This window comes from Macaca thibetana, chromosome 6, assembly GCF_024542745.1.
Source record: "Macaca thibetana thibetana isolate TM-01 chromosome 6, ASM2454274v1, whole genome shotgun sequence".
In the NCBI taxonomy this organism is placed as follows: Eukaryota; Metazoa; Chordata; class Mammalia; order Primates; family Cercopithecidae; genus Macaca; species Macaca thibetana.
In genome coordinates this window covers 161,771,178-161,786,085 of record NC_065583.1, presented here as the reverse complement: position 1 = coordinate 161,786,085, position 14,908 = coordinate 161,771,178, and the positions used below count along the sequence as shown (strand labels likewise).

At 43.4% G+C, this 14,908-nt stretch overlaps 1 protein-coding gene across 1 annotated transcript in view; it reads left to right on the top strand.

The window, feature by feature from the left end:
• Positions 1 to 14,225, top strand: part of OTULIN (OTU deubiquitinase with linear linkage specificity) — a 42,804-nt gene extending 28,579 nt beyond the window's left edge. The window contains exons 6-7 of the mRNA XM_050794705.1: positions 776 to 1,045; positions 4,010 to 14,225. Coding sequence (XP_050650662.1) covers positions 776 to 1,045; positions 4,010 to 4,204 — 465 coding nt within the window. The 3' untranslated portion in view covers positions 4,205 to 14,225. The remainder of the gene's footprint in view (positions 1 to 775; positions 1,046 to 4,009) is intronic.
• Positions 14,226 to 14,908: the final 683 nt, after the last annotated feature.

The following is a 14,908-nucleotide window of genomic DNA, read 5'->3' as shown; positions in this document are numbered from 1 at the left end:
GCCCAAATATTAGAGGGAATTCTATGCAGTCATTACCATTAAAATTCACTCTTGGATTTAAAATCCATAATGGTGTTTGAGAGGGGCACTAGTTATTGTTTATTCATAAGGAATGGTATTTATGTTGGCATCTCTTACTCTCACTCACTGTAACTTAAAAACACATAAATTTATAGGTTTTCTTTTTTAAAGAGTTTGCCTATATTCACTGAATACCTAACACATGACTTGATTCTTAATCCGGAGTCAGTAAGAGTTTCCTGAATGGATTTATTCATTTGAAGTTCATACATATTTTTGAGGTTAGAGGGATAAGTTTAGTAAATTGTTATTCAGGAGCCCCTAGGCTCTTCCTTGCCTCTCTTCCATTTTGGAGGGTTGGCTTTGTGTTTCTGGGTGCTAACCCTCCCGTAAGCCCCTTGTAATTGTAGCTGCCCTTCACAGCTTAACACAGGCTTCATACATGTGTGTTAGCTCTTCTGTAAGTGTCTGTGATTGGCTGGTTCAATCTCATTGCCTGGGAGGTTAAGGGAGTAAAAATTTCCACAGCCTCAGTGCTTCTTACTACATTGTATTTTTCTTTCAAATTAATGGGAGAAAAAGCTGAATAAGGAGTTTGTGTGCTTTAAAGTGTACCATTTTTTGATCTGGAAACCTGAATATTGTGAGCATTGGTAAGTGACCCATGAAAAATAATTTTGTGCTCATAGTATGGTACTATACCAGGGATTTTTAGAACAAAAATTCTAATTATTACTTAACTTTCTTATTGTAGTGGGCAGGCTTGGCTGAAATGAGAACTGCTGAAGCAAGACAGATAGCTTGTGATGAACTATTCACAAACGAGGAGGAGGAATATAGCCTCTATGAAGCTGTAAAATTTCTAATGCTAAACAGAGCCATTGAACTATATAATGATAAAGAGAAAGGAAAGGAAGTACCGTTTTTCTCTGTGCTTCTGTTTGCTCGGGACACATCGAATGACCCGGGACAGCTTCTGAGGAACCACCTCAACCAGGTGGGACACACTGGTGGTCTTGAACAGGTAAGTTATGCTTTTGAGCATGTATTACCCCAAAATAAAGCAGCTTTACCAATCAAACTTGATGTAGGAACCACCTCAACCAGGTGGGACACACTGGTGGTCTTGAACAGGTAAGTTATGCTTTTGAGCATGTATTACCCCAAAATAAAGCAGCTTTACCAATCAAACTTGATGTCATAGTTTTTGTAGGTTAGAAAAAGCCGGGCGCGGTGGCTCAAGCCTGTAATCCCAGCACTTTGGGAGGCCGAGACGGGCGGATCACGAGGTCAGGAGATCGAGACCATCCTGGCGAACATGGTGAAACCCCGTCTCTACTAAAAAAAAAATACAAAAAAAAACTAGCCGGGCGAGGTGGCGGGCGCCTGTGGTCCCAGCTACTCGGGAGGCTGAGGCAGGAGAATGGCGTAAGCCCGGGAGGCGGAGCTTGCAGTGAGCCGAGATCGCGCCACTGCACTCCAGCCTGGGTGACAGAGTGAGACTCCGTCTCAAAAAAAAAAAAAAAAAAAAAAAAAAAAAAAAAAAGAAATTCAGGGGCAGCTTAGTTGGATGGTTCTGGCCCAGGATCTCATGCAGTTGTATGTTCAGGGCTGCAGTCATCTGAAGGCTTGGCTGGAGCTGGAAGATCTGCTTCCAATGTTGTTCACTCACGTGGGTGTGGGCAGGAGGCTTCAGTTCCTTACTGGTAGGTAGTAGGAGGGTTCAATTCCTCACACATAGGCATTCACAGGGCTGCTTGAGTGTCCTTACAACATGGCAGCTGGCTTCTCAGAGTGATCTAAACAGAGAGCAAGAAAGAAGCCAAAATGCCTTTTGTGACCTAATCTGGGATATCACACACTGTTACTGTTTTCTACTTTTTAGAAACAAGTTACTTAATGCATTCCACTCTCAGGAGGGGAATTTGGCTCCACCTTTTGGAGTGAGGAGTAGCAAAGAATTGTGGACGTACTTTACAGTCACCACCATTATCTCCACCTGGGCTTTATTCTTCAGAGGGGTGGATGGGATTAGTACTCTTGGCTCTGGGAGGCTACAAATAAATGAAGTACTTGGAAGAGCCGTTCGAAGGATCTTGTTTAATCTTGACAACTGTAGCTGCATTAAAAAGAGAAATGGAGTCACCTTAGCCAGTAGAGTTCAACCTGCTCTTGGATCTTTTACAGATAAGTTAAGTGTGGAGTTTTACACAAACCCAGTGCAGTACTATCTCTAAGCCAGTATAGTTGAGTCACCACACCTTGTGCTATCTTTGATGTGTTCATTTTCCTAAAAAGTCTTAATGAGGTTTTTTTTAGTGGAATAGTCAACCACTAAAGTAGCATTAAGGCTGTTCATCAAAGTGCCACCCTCCTACTTACATAATTGACTCTTGTACCAGCTTTTTTCTAAAAAGGACCAAGTGCCAGGACAGATACTGCAAGGATTAGAGAGCTGAGTTAGGTTCCATTCTGAGCTGTCCTGGAGTGTGAAGCTCTTCTTCTTATTGCCAAGTATGTAGGAAGGAGTGTAGACTGATGGTCACTGCTGGGTCAGGCAGGGCTCATGATAGTTACTTTCAAAAGTTATCTGTATTCATAATGTGGGTTACTTATGTCTCCTGAACCATAGCAAGTACCTTGCAGTCAAAAGGCTTATAGAGGATGGTTTGCATATTAGACTAAAGTTAGTCTTTTCCGAGACCCTATAAGGTCTGCTGTGATGGTAAGTTCATTCTTTTTTTTTTTTTTTAATAAGATATTTTCAATTTCTTTTTTGAAGTATATATACCATAAAGTTCATTCTTTTAAAGTTTTGCAGCCATCACTACAGTCTAATTTTAGAGCATTTTGTCAAAAGAAACCCCATGCCCATTAGTAACCACTTTCTCTTCTAACCTTAGGCAGCCACGAATCTACTTTCTGTCTCAATGGGTTTGCCTATTCTGGACATTTCATATGAATGGAATCATATATTATGTGGTCTTTTGTTTATGGCTCTTTGATTTAGCATAATGTTTTTTAAGATTTCATCCACATTGTACCATGTATTAGTACTTCATTCCTTTTTATTGATAAGTAATATCCCATTGTATGGATGGATCACATTTCATTCATCTGTTCAATAGTTTGATGGGTATTTGGATTGTTTCTACTTTTTAGTTCTGTAAATAACCCTGCTATGAACATTCATGTATAATTTTTTTATGTGAACATATGTTTTTAGTTCTCTTGAGTATACACCGAGAAGTGGAATTGCTGGGTCATATGGTAATTCTTTAACATTTTGAGGAACTGCTAGACTGTTTGCAAAGCAGCTGTACCATTTTACATTCCCACCAGCAGTATATCAGTGTCCTGTTTCACCATATCTTCACCAACACTTCTGACTTTTTTTTATTGGGGTGAAGTTCATGTAATATAAAATTGACCATTTTAAAGTGTACATCTCATTGACATTTAGTACACTGCCAGTGACCACCACCTATATGAAGTTCTAAAACATGTCACCCCCAAAGAAAATCCTGTGCTCATGAAGCAGCCACTCCCTGTTATCATCTTACTGGTTATAGTCATTCTAGTGGGTGTGAGGCACTATCTCATTGTAGTTGGATTTGGATTTCTCTGATGACTCACAATGTTGAGCATCTTTCCATGGTCAGTTCTTGGTCAGTTGTATATCTTCTTTGGAGAAAGGTGTCTGTTCAGATCCTTTGCCTAATTTTTAAGATGGTTATTTGGTTTTTTATGTTAATTGTTGTAAGAGTTCTTTATTCTGGATACAGGACCCTTATCAGACATATGATCCATTCTTTGTTCTGCCTTTTTTTTTTTAGTAGAAAAGGATGGGGGCTGGGCCCAAAGCAGGAGGAAAAAAGGTTGTGGCTTCACCATTGCTTTGCACTGTGGGATAATGGGTGGAACATGGTGTTAAGCCACATCTTTCAGTGTGATCTTCCTCAGAATACCCGTTTGTTCTTCTTCCCAGGTTGAAATGTTCCTTCTTGCCTATGCTGTGCGCCACACCATCCAGGTGTACCGGCTCTCCAAGTACAACACGGAAGAATTCATCACAGTCTACCCCACCGACCCACCCAAGGACTGGCCAGTGGTAACGCTTATTGCCGAGGACGATCGGCACTATAACATCCCCGTCAGAGTGTGTGAGGAGACCAGTCTATGACAGACGCATGCTCCTGACAGCCTGGCGACGTGGCGAAGATGCACAGGTGGCTTCTGGGCTTGGGCTGCAGGCTTGGGGGTCTCTTAAGAACAATCACTGAGAAGAACCCTTGGGCCCCTGGGAGCCAAGTTGGACAGGATGTCCTGAAGACTAGCTTTTGATAAGAGAAATTAACCAAGTCTTTCCCCTCATCTATGATGCAGTATATTTCAGTGGGGGCCTTCTGAGCACACCTGTTCGATGGTGCAAACCGTATCTTCTCCAGAAGGCAAATACTTTTGTGTCAGAGGAAACTCAGTTTTGGAGAGGAATATGTTCTTTATATCTCAAATCAAAACTCTCTCTAATGGTAAACTGGCTTCTCATTTTTTTAAGACAGTATTTTTTTTTTTCTCTAGTAGTAATGGGTTTCTATAGATCTCCCTATACAGTCTGCTTTAACTCAGGACCTTGAGGTTATGAGACTGATGTGCTGCCCACTGCACTAAGGGGGCCTCTAACAGTCTGCTGGGTATAATTCTGGGATGGATCTGTTACTGGCATAGTCATGACAACCTCTGGTAATCTTATCTTTTCTTTCTTATGAAGGGAAGAGCAATGGTTTGGACTTGCATCTTAATTAAGCCTATTTTAGGCAGATTGTTTTGCAGTAGATTAAGAATCGGGTCCCAAAGTGGGTTATTTCAAGGCATTTTTGAAGACTGGAGGAGCCATAGGAGGGAGTAGTGAGGGAACCTAGAACTTCTTGCTCCTTGTGACTATGACAGGTGTCTGATACCCCCAGCACACTGGAGTCTGGGGCTTGGTGCAGGTGGTGCCCCATCAGTGTGGACAGACACTACTTGCCTTTGTGGTTTAGTGTTGGAAACTTTAATTACTCTGCAGTTCCATAGATTCACGATTTTATAGCCAGTTTGTATCCACCTATTTTCAGAGGAGGGACCCAAGGCCAAATTACTTTGAGGTAGAGCTTAGCTGGAGCTGAGTTTTCCTGTGCTCTTTTCATGCTGTGTTGAAGGGTGTGCCCATTGCCAGATCTGTGTAACCCATCTGGGGCAGGGGTTGAGTGACAGCAAACCATCTTAAAATTTTTCATGAGTATTTAAGGAGAAGCATGTAGGAATATGAGTACAAAAGTGTGGCTGAGCCACGTATGCCCTTGATTGGTTTTGGGAAGCCTGAGGGAGGCAGCCTTCCTGGCTACGAGCCATCACCTGCCCAGTCAGGCTAAGGGTGGTGGATGGGGTGGTGAAGGGGCAGCTCTGCTGAGCATGGTCTGTCTTATGGCCTGAATTGTCCTCAAGGGGTGTGGACTGCAGATGGTGTTCACACGAACCGGAGACATCACTGTTTAGGATTCTACTGGCAGCCTCTGAATTGGCTCGATGTTCGTGGAGGTGGTGTTTCCCTGAAGTACTGAGCTTTGTTTTATAATAATTAAAATCTTTATTTGGTCCAATTTAATATAGTTTAGAAGCTATCTTTTTTTTTTTTTTTGAGGCAAACCTTTTTTGAAAATGTAAATTTTGTTTTTAATTAAAAGTAAAGTCTTAGTTAAGAAAACTCAGGATGCACAAAACTATTCAGACTGTTACTTTAACTTTCTCCCATTACCTCATCAGTAATATTCACCACATTTTGCTAAATGTTTATTGATTAGAGTGTCGGAATCAAATTCTGCTCTAAATGTGTGTGAATACATTGGAGAGGCTTCGTGTTTTTCACTGTGAAATGCAATTGTGCCTTGAATAAGAAGGTACCTAGAAGCCAAATTAAAGTAATAATGACTTCTTATTGGCTTTGATTTTTCATTGTAGTATATGGGATTTTACAGCAGGAAATGCTTACCATTCATTTCTGGTATTTTTTAAAGCACAACTCGAAACATTCAGATTGTACATACATAGCAGTAGGGATCTGTGCCCTTCAGGTACATTGAATCTGACCATTAGTTCATATATGTCATCGAATTTTAAGAATACTCATGTTAATAATAGTCATCTATCCTTGCATTTTGAAAATGTTCTTATCTTTGTGAACTTGAATTGGATTTCTAGGCAAAAGAATGTGTTTCTTTTATGTGGCTTTCTGTCTGAAGGCCTTGTCAGAATCTGTCGGGCTCTTGTTTAGGTTTAGTGGGATCATGGTGTTAGAGAAGCAAAGCTTTCAAAGATACAGTACTTCAGGAAATAGAAATGATTGACCAACTTTAAAAATAAATATGCAGCTTCAGTTGCCCAGAATCTGAGTTCCATTTCTCATTCTTGGTCTTGAGCTGGTCAGGTGACATCAGCAGATTAGAAGTTGAATGGAGATTAAATGGATTCAGGAGGATGTTCCACTTAGAGCAGTCTTCAAAATGATAAGGTGTTCTAGAAGAAAGGAATATAGTAGGAACTAGACTATGCCTAAGTTTCTATCCCAGAGTTTCTTGCAAGAGTTTAGGAGTTTTGGACCTTGGGTATTGGCAGAAAAGTTATCTCCATCTTTTGCAAGCATGCCTTTTATACCTGTGAGCTCATTTAAGGTGCATTTAAACCTGAAATAATTTCCCTGTGTTATGCTTCATGGAATTAACATTGCTTTTCCAGAACATTTTCAGATTCCCCTCCTTACATCCTGAGCTGCTTCTGCGTATACATCTGTTGATTTTACCCATGCAGGAGGAACAATGATAATCACATTAGAGAACAAGAAACCAGTAATACATGGTCTCTAACTGATGATTTGGGCCTGGATTTGATTGAAAGTGTTTGCAGTTCCTCTTCCTTAGAATACAGAGTGGATGAAAATGTTTTCAATGCACAGAACAGGATGAATCCTTTTTTCTTTATATAGTGACTTACACTTTTGTTCCTCTATTATATATTCAGTTAGTGTCTGATAAGATTTTCTTTGCTTAAGGATAACAGACATTGCTTTGGTATGTTTTATTTTTTTCCCTCCACTTTTGGAGCTTATCAGGTAAAAATCTCAAGCCACATGAATTGTTAACACCTCTGTTGGGAAAAGCCTTTGTGAGTTTTTATGTACTAGGTCTTTGTTTTTGTTATTCATCCTGTGTTGTTATTCATCGTGTCCTGCTTCTTTTCCCAATGTGCTGTTTTACCTAAGAGTTAGTCTACTTTCTGAAGATCTTTTAGAGAGAGGCTCTGGAGTGCTGAATCACCTTTAATGATATAGCACTCCTGCCATCTCGGCATCTACGTAGGACTTCCATAGACTTCCTGAATGTGTCTTCTTCAGACACTAAAGTACAGTTGGATCATTTTCTTATCTCTTTTTCTTAAGCAGTACTTTGCAGGTACTCCCCTTTGAAAGCCGGAAGCATAAACCCTTGGGGAATCTAACTTGTAGACATGCAGAAAAAGAACTGCCTTTATGTGAGATCTGTGAGTACTTAAAAATAAAGCCCTCAGTGTGTGTGAAGTGTATGAGAAATAAATAGAATTCCCAAATAGTTCAGCAAAGGCAGGGCACAATATCAGATAATTTAAAAGTGGTCCAAGGAACTGTAAGAAGAAGGAACTCATTCTAGAATAAATGTTAAAATGCCATTCAAGAACAAAACCACAGATGCCAGACAAACTTCCTGTGCTTAAATTATAGAAGAATAAAAGTCTGAATGAATGGAAAGCCTTACGTGTATACAGTTTACAAATTCCTATTTCTAAAATTTAAGTCCCTTATTTAACAGAAGTATATATTTTAATGCTTAACTGTCTTGGGAAACCTGATTTGTGACATCATCTAAGAGGATGGAAAGACCAGGGAGCCAGTGCCACGTTGAACAGAACAGTGGTTTAGTGAATGTGTGAGGAAAGACACGGGCAACTGATTACTAATGTTTTTGTAATTCAGTTTATAACTTGGAGCCATGAAAAGCAACAAAACTAAACTGTTTTGACAGGCTTTTCCTGTAAGTCACTAGCAGTAGGTGTGAGGTGGGCTTGCCCATGACCAGAAGGGGTGCGTCTGTGTGTGCACATGCATGTGTGTGCATGCATGTTGGTCTGCAGTCACAGCATACCTTTATGTGCATGTGTCCTCGCAGCTTGGAACTCAGCAGTATTCTGGGAGAGTGGGGGTGGAGGTGAACTGTCCCATGTATTGTATTATATATTTTTTGAGATGGAGACTTGCTCTGTTGCCCAGGCTGGAGTGCAGTGGTGCGATCTCAGCTCACTGCAACTTTTGCCTCCTGGTTCAAGCAATTCTCCTGCCTCAGCCTCCCGAATAGCTGGGATTACAGGCATGCACCACCACTCCCAGCTAATTTTTGTATTTTTAGTAGAGATGGGGTTTCACCATGTTAGCCAGGCTGGTGTTGAGCTCCTGGCCTCAGGTGATCCACCTTCTTTGGCCTCCCAAAGTGCTGAGATTACAGGCGTGAGCTACCGTGTCTGGCCCCATGTATTGTATTTTTTTCAGTGTATATTGAAATCTACTACCGGGAATGGTGGAATGGGTTTTGGTATGTATAATGGAAATACATAGAGTGGTTATTAAGTCTAGAAACACATACATTAATTGTATTAAAATGCTATATCAATACATCATTTATGATGTGTATCTGGTCCCAGATCTCATGGCCACCAGTTTGTTTAAGCATTTTTAATGCTTTTTAATAGCATTCAGTAGCATTAATGGAGGAGGACACTGTGTTTTCTCAGTTAATCTCATTGATTTGTTTGGTATAAGTTTGGGTCAGAAATGAAACTGCCATAACATGGATCAGTACAAGGAAGGGATACAGGGCTTAAAATGTCCACAGTCTTGGCAGTGGACTTGGCAGTTCTCCCAGTAAGCAGAAGTACTTGAGCTTAATTCTGAACTTCAAAATAATATTTTATACTTAATTTTAGGAGCTTTCATTTACAGATTGAAAAATGCCTTGACTGTATTCACATAAATGGTGCTCAAACCTTGTACCCCTTATAAGAACTGCAGCAGTCCACAGTAATGTTGGTTACTTCTGAGTATTTTGATAAAGGAACAAAGTCAAAATGAATGTATTTAATAAGCTTCTTTCTCATTTCCATTGTTTTTATAAAAATATTTTGGTATTGTTGCCTGCATTTTAGCCACTACTAACTTTTTGTATTATGAATTCGGAGAGGATAACAAGCCAACTTTAGACCTTCTGCCAGGGGCAATGGTGTTTTTCTTCCATGGGTAAGCCATTGTGAATGGAGGCCAGCGGGGCAGCACACTGTGTGAACCTGGCAGCACTCATCTTGGCTTGTTTAGCAGTCCCTCTGTTTACACCGTAAGATGTTCAGCATGGGTCCAAAATTCCGCCTGCTCTGAAAAACATGCCCCCGAGGCTCTAGGCAGTTTGGGGCCTTGGTTTCCACCTGCAGATGCGGTCAGATGCCTGGCTTCTGGGGCCAGAGTTTCCTCTGTTACTTGTTGAGTCTCTTGTCTTCGCTGTCAGAAGCTGAACCGACTTGGGGGCTTTGCTGTTGATCCACTTTAGCAAACCTTGCTGCAGAGGACTGTAAAAACAAATAACTAAAAATAAACTTAGAAAATACAACTCAGAAGCCTGGCTGTGTTGCTGTGGTAAAATGTTTGCCTTTGAGGACTTTGGCAGATTGTGCTACTGCATTGGGCTTTAACTTTCTGGCACCCGCAAGGCAGACCTATGATGTCCACATGGCTGACTCTTGACCCCTGGCCATTGTGAGCAGAGGAATCAAGGGTTTAGTGAGGCAGTATTGGGCAGTGCAGAAGAGTTAGATGAGATGAAGCAGTTAGCACAGTGCTTAACCCATACTAAGTGCCCCCAACCCTGCCAACCAAATTAGGTGCATAGTTACCAGCTTGGGTCTGAATTCAACAGCATTCCCACTGCCCACTGAAAGGGTGGGCTTGGACAGTTCCTGAACCTCCCTAAATCTGTTTCTTCATCTTTACCACACACGGTCTGTCTCAGTGGTGGTGTGGATTAAGTGAGGTGCTAGCACTTATTAGGGGAAGATCCCCCAGACCTGCAAAGCAGGGCCGCTGCCGCAATTCTGACCCAGTCTTGCTGTGTGTTTGCCACAAAGAGGTGTGGTGTGTGCGAGACATTTCTTTATGAACCATTTACACTGCTGGAAATGTACCCAGCAATGTGATGGCAAGAACTTTAACAAATTGCTAATGAATCAGACTCGCATTGGAAGAAGTTAATCATCTGAAGATCGGGGAAGACTGGACTTTCAGAGGTATCTTGGAGCTAGAGAATGAAGTTTGAGTCAGCCGAGCTCTGCCTTCCTGTTTGTCGAAGAACTGGAGTCCGGGAGTCTTGCAAAATGGAGCTGGGCTTCTGAAGAACCCATTGGATAGGTACTGGGCATCCATTAGACAGCAGTGCTACGTTGGTCACGTGTAGCAGAAAGACCTCCCCACTGTGAACAGTAAACCACTTTCCTCCTCCACTGGCCCATTCATTTGGATTGATACACTTCTTCAGTGTCAGAAATGCACTTTCTCCCTCTACCTCTCTGAATTACGGTGCTCTGCTCAACTTGGTGGCCAGTGGTTCTTGAATTTCCTTTTCCACCGCCTTCTCCCACTCAAGAAAGTAGAGAGAAAAACAGGGATGCAGGCTGTGGGTCTTATGGAAGCCCTTTACAACCATTAAATAAAGAACACCAGCTGCATTATGTGTGTTTAAAATGAGAGGTTGTTTATACAGTACTTTTCTATTGACCACTTCCATCTTGCCTGAAACCTGGGCATTCTTTCCGTAGCTTCTCTGAATTTTCTGTCCCACGTCCTCACCCCTACCCTTGCCTTTTGTCTGGGCTCGGTTCCCTGTTCATATTCTTTTCTGACATTAAACTCTTGCTAGTTGAGTGTGTGCTTGAAACGTCTTACCAAGTCGTTCTCTAAGTGGTACCATTGATGTACAGTCCCATTGGAGAGCACGTGTACGTTTCCTTAGGCCCTTCCAACACTGGCTTTATCAGACATTTTGATCTTTGCTGAGCTGATGGTTGGAAGTCTGATTTGCATTTCTTTACTTGAGAAAGGCTGAGCGTGTTTTCATTTGTATAAATCATTTTCAGGTCCTTTCCTGGGAGCCATCTGTTCATGTCTTTTATAACCACTTTTGAGTGTTCTATCTGAATTTCACAGAAATGAGATAGATGTAGGGTGGGAGCAGCAGGAAGGAACGGCGGACCAAGGAGTGTTAGGGATTCCATGTCAGGCCCTTTGGTTGCAAGTAACAAGAACTCAGAGTATTTTAGTTCAAAAAGGGTTTGGCCTTCTTTATGGACAAGAAGAGAGCACTGAAGACCAGACGGTCACAGGAGGGAGGGCTGTTGTGCTTGTGTCCTAGAGTTGCCATGTTCAGGGTAGGAATATGAGAATGCCTGCATCCATTCATCAAAGAGTGCCGACTCTGGGGCCAGGCATGGTTCCAAGCTTGGGGATGTAGGGGTGAGCTGGCCGAGGCACAGTCTTCCCAGCCCTTTCCATCCTCACCCCAGCCCTCCCCATCTGCACCTCCCGCTGTGCCCACCCTCCCCAGCCCTCCCTTCTGCAGCCCTCCCCACCTTTCACAGACTCTTGTGTATTTGTCACTGGTGAGCAGAACTGGCATGACTCCAGGGATGGAATCACAAAGCAACTATTTTTGTTTAAGACATAATTCAGTCGGAGACCTTCTACCCCTGGTGAAAACTCAACTCAGGGCGACCCATCACCTTTTTGAGTGGAATCTTTGAGGCCCCCTCTGCCTTCCCACTTCTTGTCCCCGGCTCAGGGCCTTCCCATGTGCCTTGACCAAGGCAGCTCCTGGGATGTGCTAATGCTGTTGCCTCCTACCACCACTTCCTCCTTTGCAGCTCCTAGGAAGCCAGCGATAGCTCCAGCTTCTTTCTGCTGAGCCCTGTCCACCCCGCTAGGTGGCCTTTTGGGGCAGGCCTTAAGATGATTCCAGGCAAGCTTGTTGATCTGAGGCCAGGGTCTGGGCCAAGGGAAAGACTTTTGGACCCCCTGCCGTGTCAAACTCGGGATTTGCCAGTCGGCCCCAGTGCTCTTCTATTAGATTTGATGGGTGAGTCAGACACCAGCCCACTGTCTCCAGGACCCCATTTCAAGCTTTGAGTATTGCAACCCTCTGCTTCAGAAGGAGTAGGACTCAGTGTCGCTCTCTGCAAAGAAACCATCTCTGCAAAGTCTTTTCAAATATCTACTCTTGGTCCTTTTTTGCCCTCCTCATGGTGAGGGATGGCAGAGTCAGGGAGTTCAGATTCCTGCAGCAGGAGGCCAGGTGCCATCAGGAGTCCCCATTTTGTGTGGCCACCTTCTCTTTGGTGTGAGTGTCGTCCTCTCTGGCTGGGTTCTTATTTTCTACACGTAGCCCAGGCGTAACCTGGTGCCCACCCGTGTTAAGTGTCAGACTGGTCCTGCAGCAGCCTAGTGCCTACAGTGAGGAAGGACCTGCCGGGCAAAGCAGGGGGCTCATCAGGCCAGGGTTTCTAGAACTGTATCCCGGGCTGCTGAGAAAGGGTGTGTGGGTTGCGTGATGCAGAATTCCAGGAGATGTCATTTCCATCATAGTCCAAGGAAACACTTGAGCCTGGTGGAGGGAGATGGTTCTGGAGGGAAGCTTCTGTAGCATCCAAGCCCAAGGTGGGCAGGAGCCCCTGAGCCGAGCTGCTGGGACTGAAGAGGAAAAGGAGGGAGTGGGAGTGAGATGCTAGGAGGCAGCGCTGATGGGACTGAGAGGAGTGGGACATGGAGTGGGTTTCTGGGTGGGTACCTCTGTGACTCCTCTAGATGTAGAACTGGAGAAAGTGTAGAAGGGGTGTGGAAAGAGTGTGCAGGGATGGGCTGAAGGCCATGGCCCTTCTCGGACCCTGAGGAGATGTTGGGAGGTGACTGGATACACCCAGTGACTGGTCTGAAGATTGGGAACAAGTTAGGGCTGGAAAAACAGACTTGGGCATCACCGCTGTATTTGGAGCTGGAAATAGGCCCAGATTAGGGAACCTTGGCGCATGAGGACTGGATTCCCAGTGAAGGTGGAAGTGGGCCTGCCAGCCGTTTATATACTTTTCTGAAGAGCATGGAATTAAATAGCATTGGGCAGGTTGGCATTGGGAGAAAGAGAAGAACCAGGCGAGGTTAGGACGTGGCCTTGCTGGCATGATGGAGGAAACGCTCTTTACCTCAGACCACACATGAACTGCAAGCATCTGCCCTGATGGTGCCAGGGGCAGTGGAGATACAGGCCGCTCTCCTTAGCCGTTTCCTTTAGACCAAGAGAACTTTTATCATGTAGCAGATGAAAGACCCGATGAGAATTTGAGATTTATAGTATAATGTAAAGTTCGGAAATAATGATTGCATTTGTTAATTCTATTTCTGTCTTTGGAATCAAGGGTTTCTGAACCTGAGATAAGCAGTTTTTTTTGTTTCATAAAAGCTCTAGTCATTTTTCTTTGTTGAAAGTGGACCACAGTAATGTTCTTGGATTTGTTGGCTGAAGCATTTCCATGTGGCTTAGAAGCTTTGCAGACACAGCACCCCCGCCTTCCTGAACTGCCATTGGCCACTGCAAATCCTGGTGGTACAGTAGATAAGAGCTGTGTAGAAAAGATCTTGTTCTAGAGGAGAGGAGGCTGATCCACAGGCATCTAGTCACTTGCCTGAATCACAGCTAATAAGCAGCAGACAGAATGAGGACTCACAGCACCTGATTTACTTTTTCCTTTTGTTCGAAGCCCAGTGTATTGAACTGGGCAATCAGCATGGTATTTACTGTCTTAACATTGTCCAGGTAAGAAACCTGGAGCTTGTTGGGAGCAGAATTACAAATATATATATTTTATACTGACTGCTGTAGTCAATTTGAATCAAAAACTACGCAAATATTTTATTTGTATTTTAGAGACGGGGTTTTGCTCTGTTGCTTAGGCTGGATTCCAACTCCTGTACCTGGAATTCCAATTATAGCCTTCCCTGCACCTAAGCATTTCCTTTAAGTGTCCAAAAAAAAAAAAAAAAAAAAAAAAAACAACTGAGAAGAAGGCATAGTTTTCTCCACGATTTTTGAGAAATTCTCCATGATTTTTCTCTTGAGCTAAGCAAGTGAGACTACAGAGGATAAAGAGGAAGGTATGGAAGGCAGAGATACCAGGGGGCAGGGCTTGGTGGGACTCCACTGGCGGTGGGGGGTCGTGGAGGAGGTTTCCAGGTGGGAGGTAAATGTGCCTCCTCTTGATGGAGATGTCAGGGGAAAGCATGGGTTGGGGTGTAGATTTGCCCCTTGTGGTATTAACAGTACCACTCCCCACAGGGACAGTCAGTGATGTTGGGGCCAGCGCAGCTCTGCACTGTCTTTAAGGCAACCAGGAACTGAACACACCTGACCCGATAGCTAGGCCTGAGGACATGGCATAGCCCATGCACTGGGGCCAGGAGCACAGCTCTGAAGCCTTCAAAAACATGGTTGGTGTTTGAGGCAGTAAGAGAGAAGCACAGTGGAGGTAGGACTGAGCTCTGGGATTTTAACAAAAGGAGCAGTAAGGAAGGATATAGGCAATCCCAAATGAGTCTGTAGGATGCCTAGAATCTGACTACAGGTATGTAATGAAACACTTTCTACAATGACTTATGAGGAGCTAAAAAGAGGTAGAGCCATCTTTCTTTGAGGTTAAAATGTGATGCTTTAAGAAAAGTGATGCTGGGCGGGCACGGAGG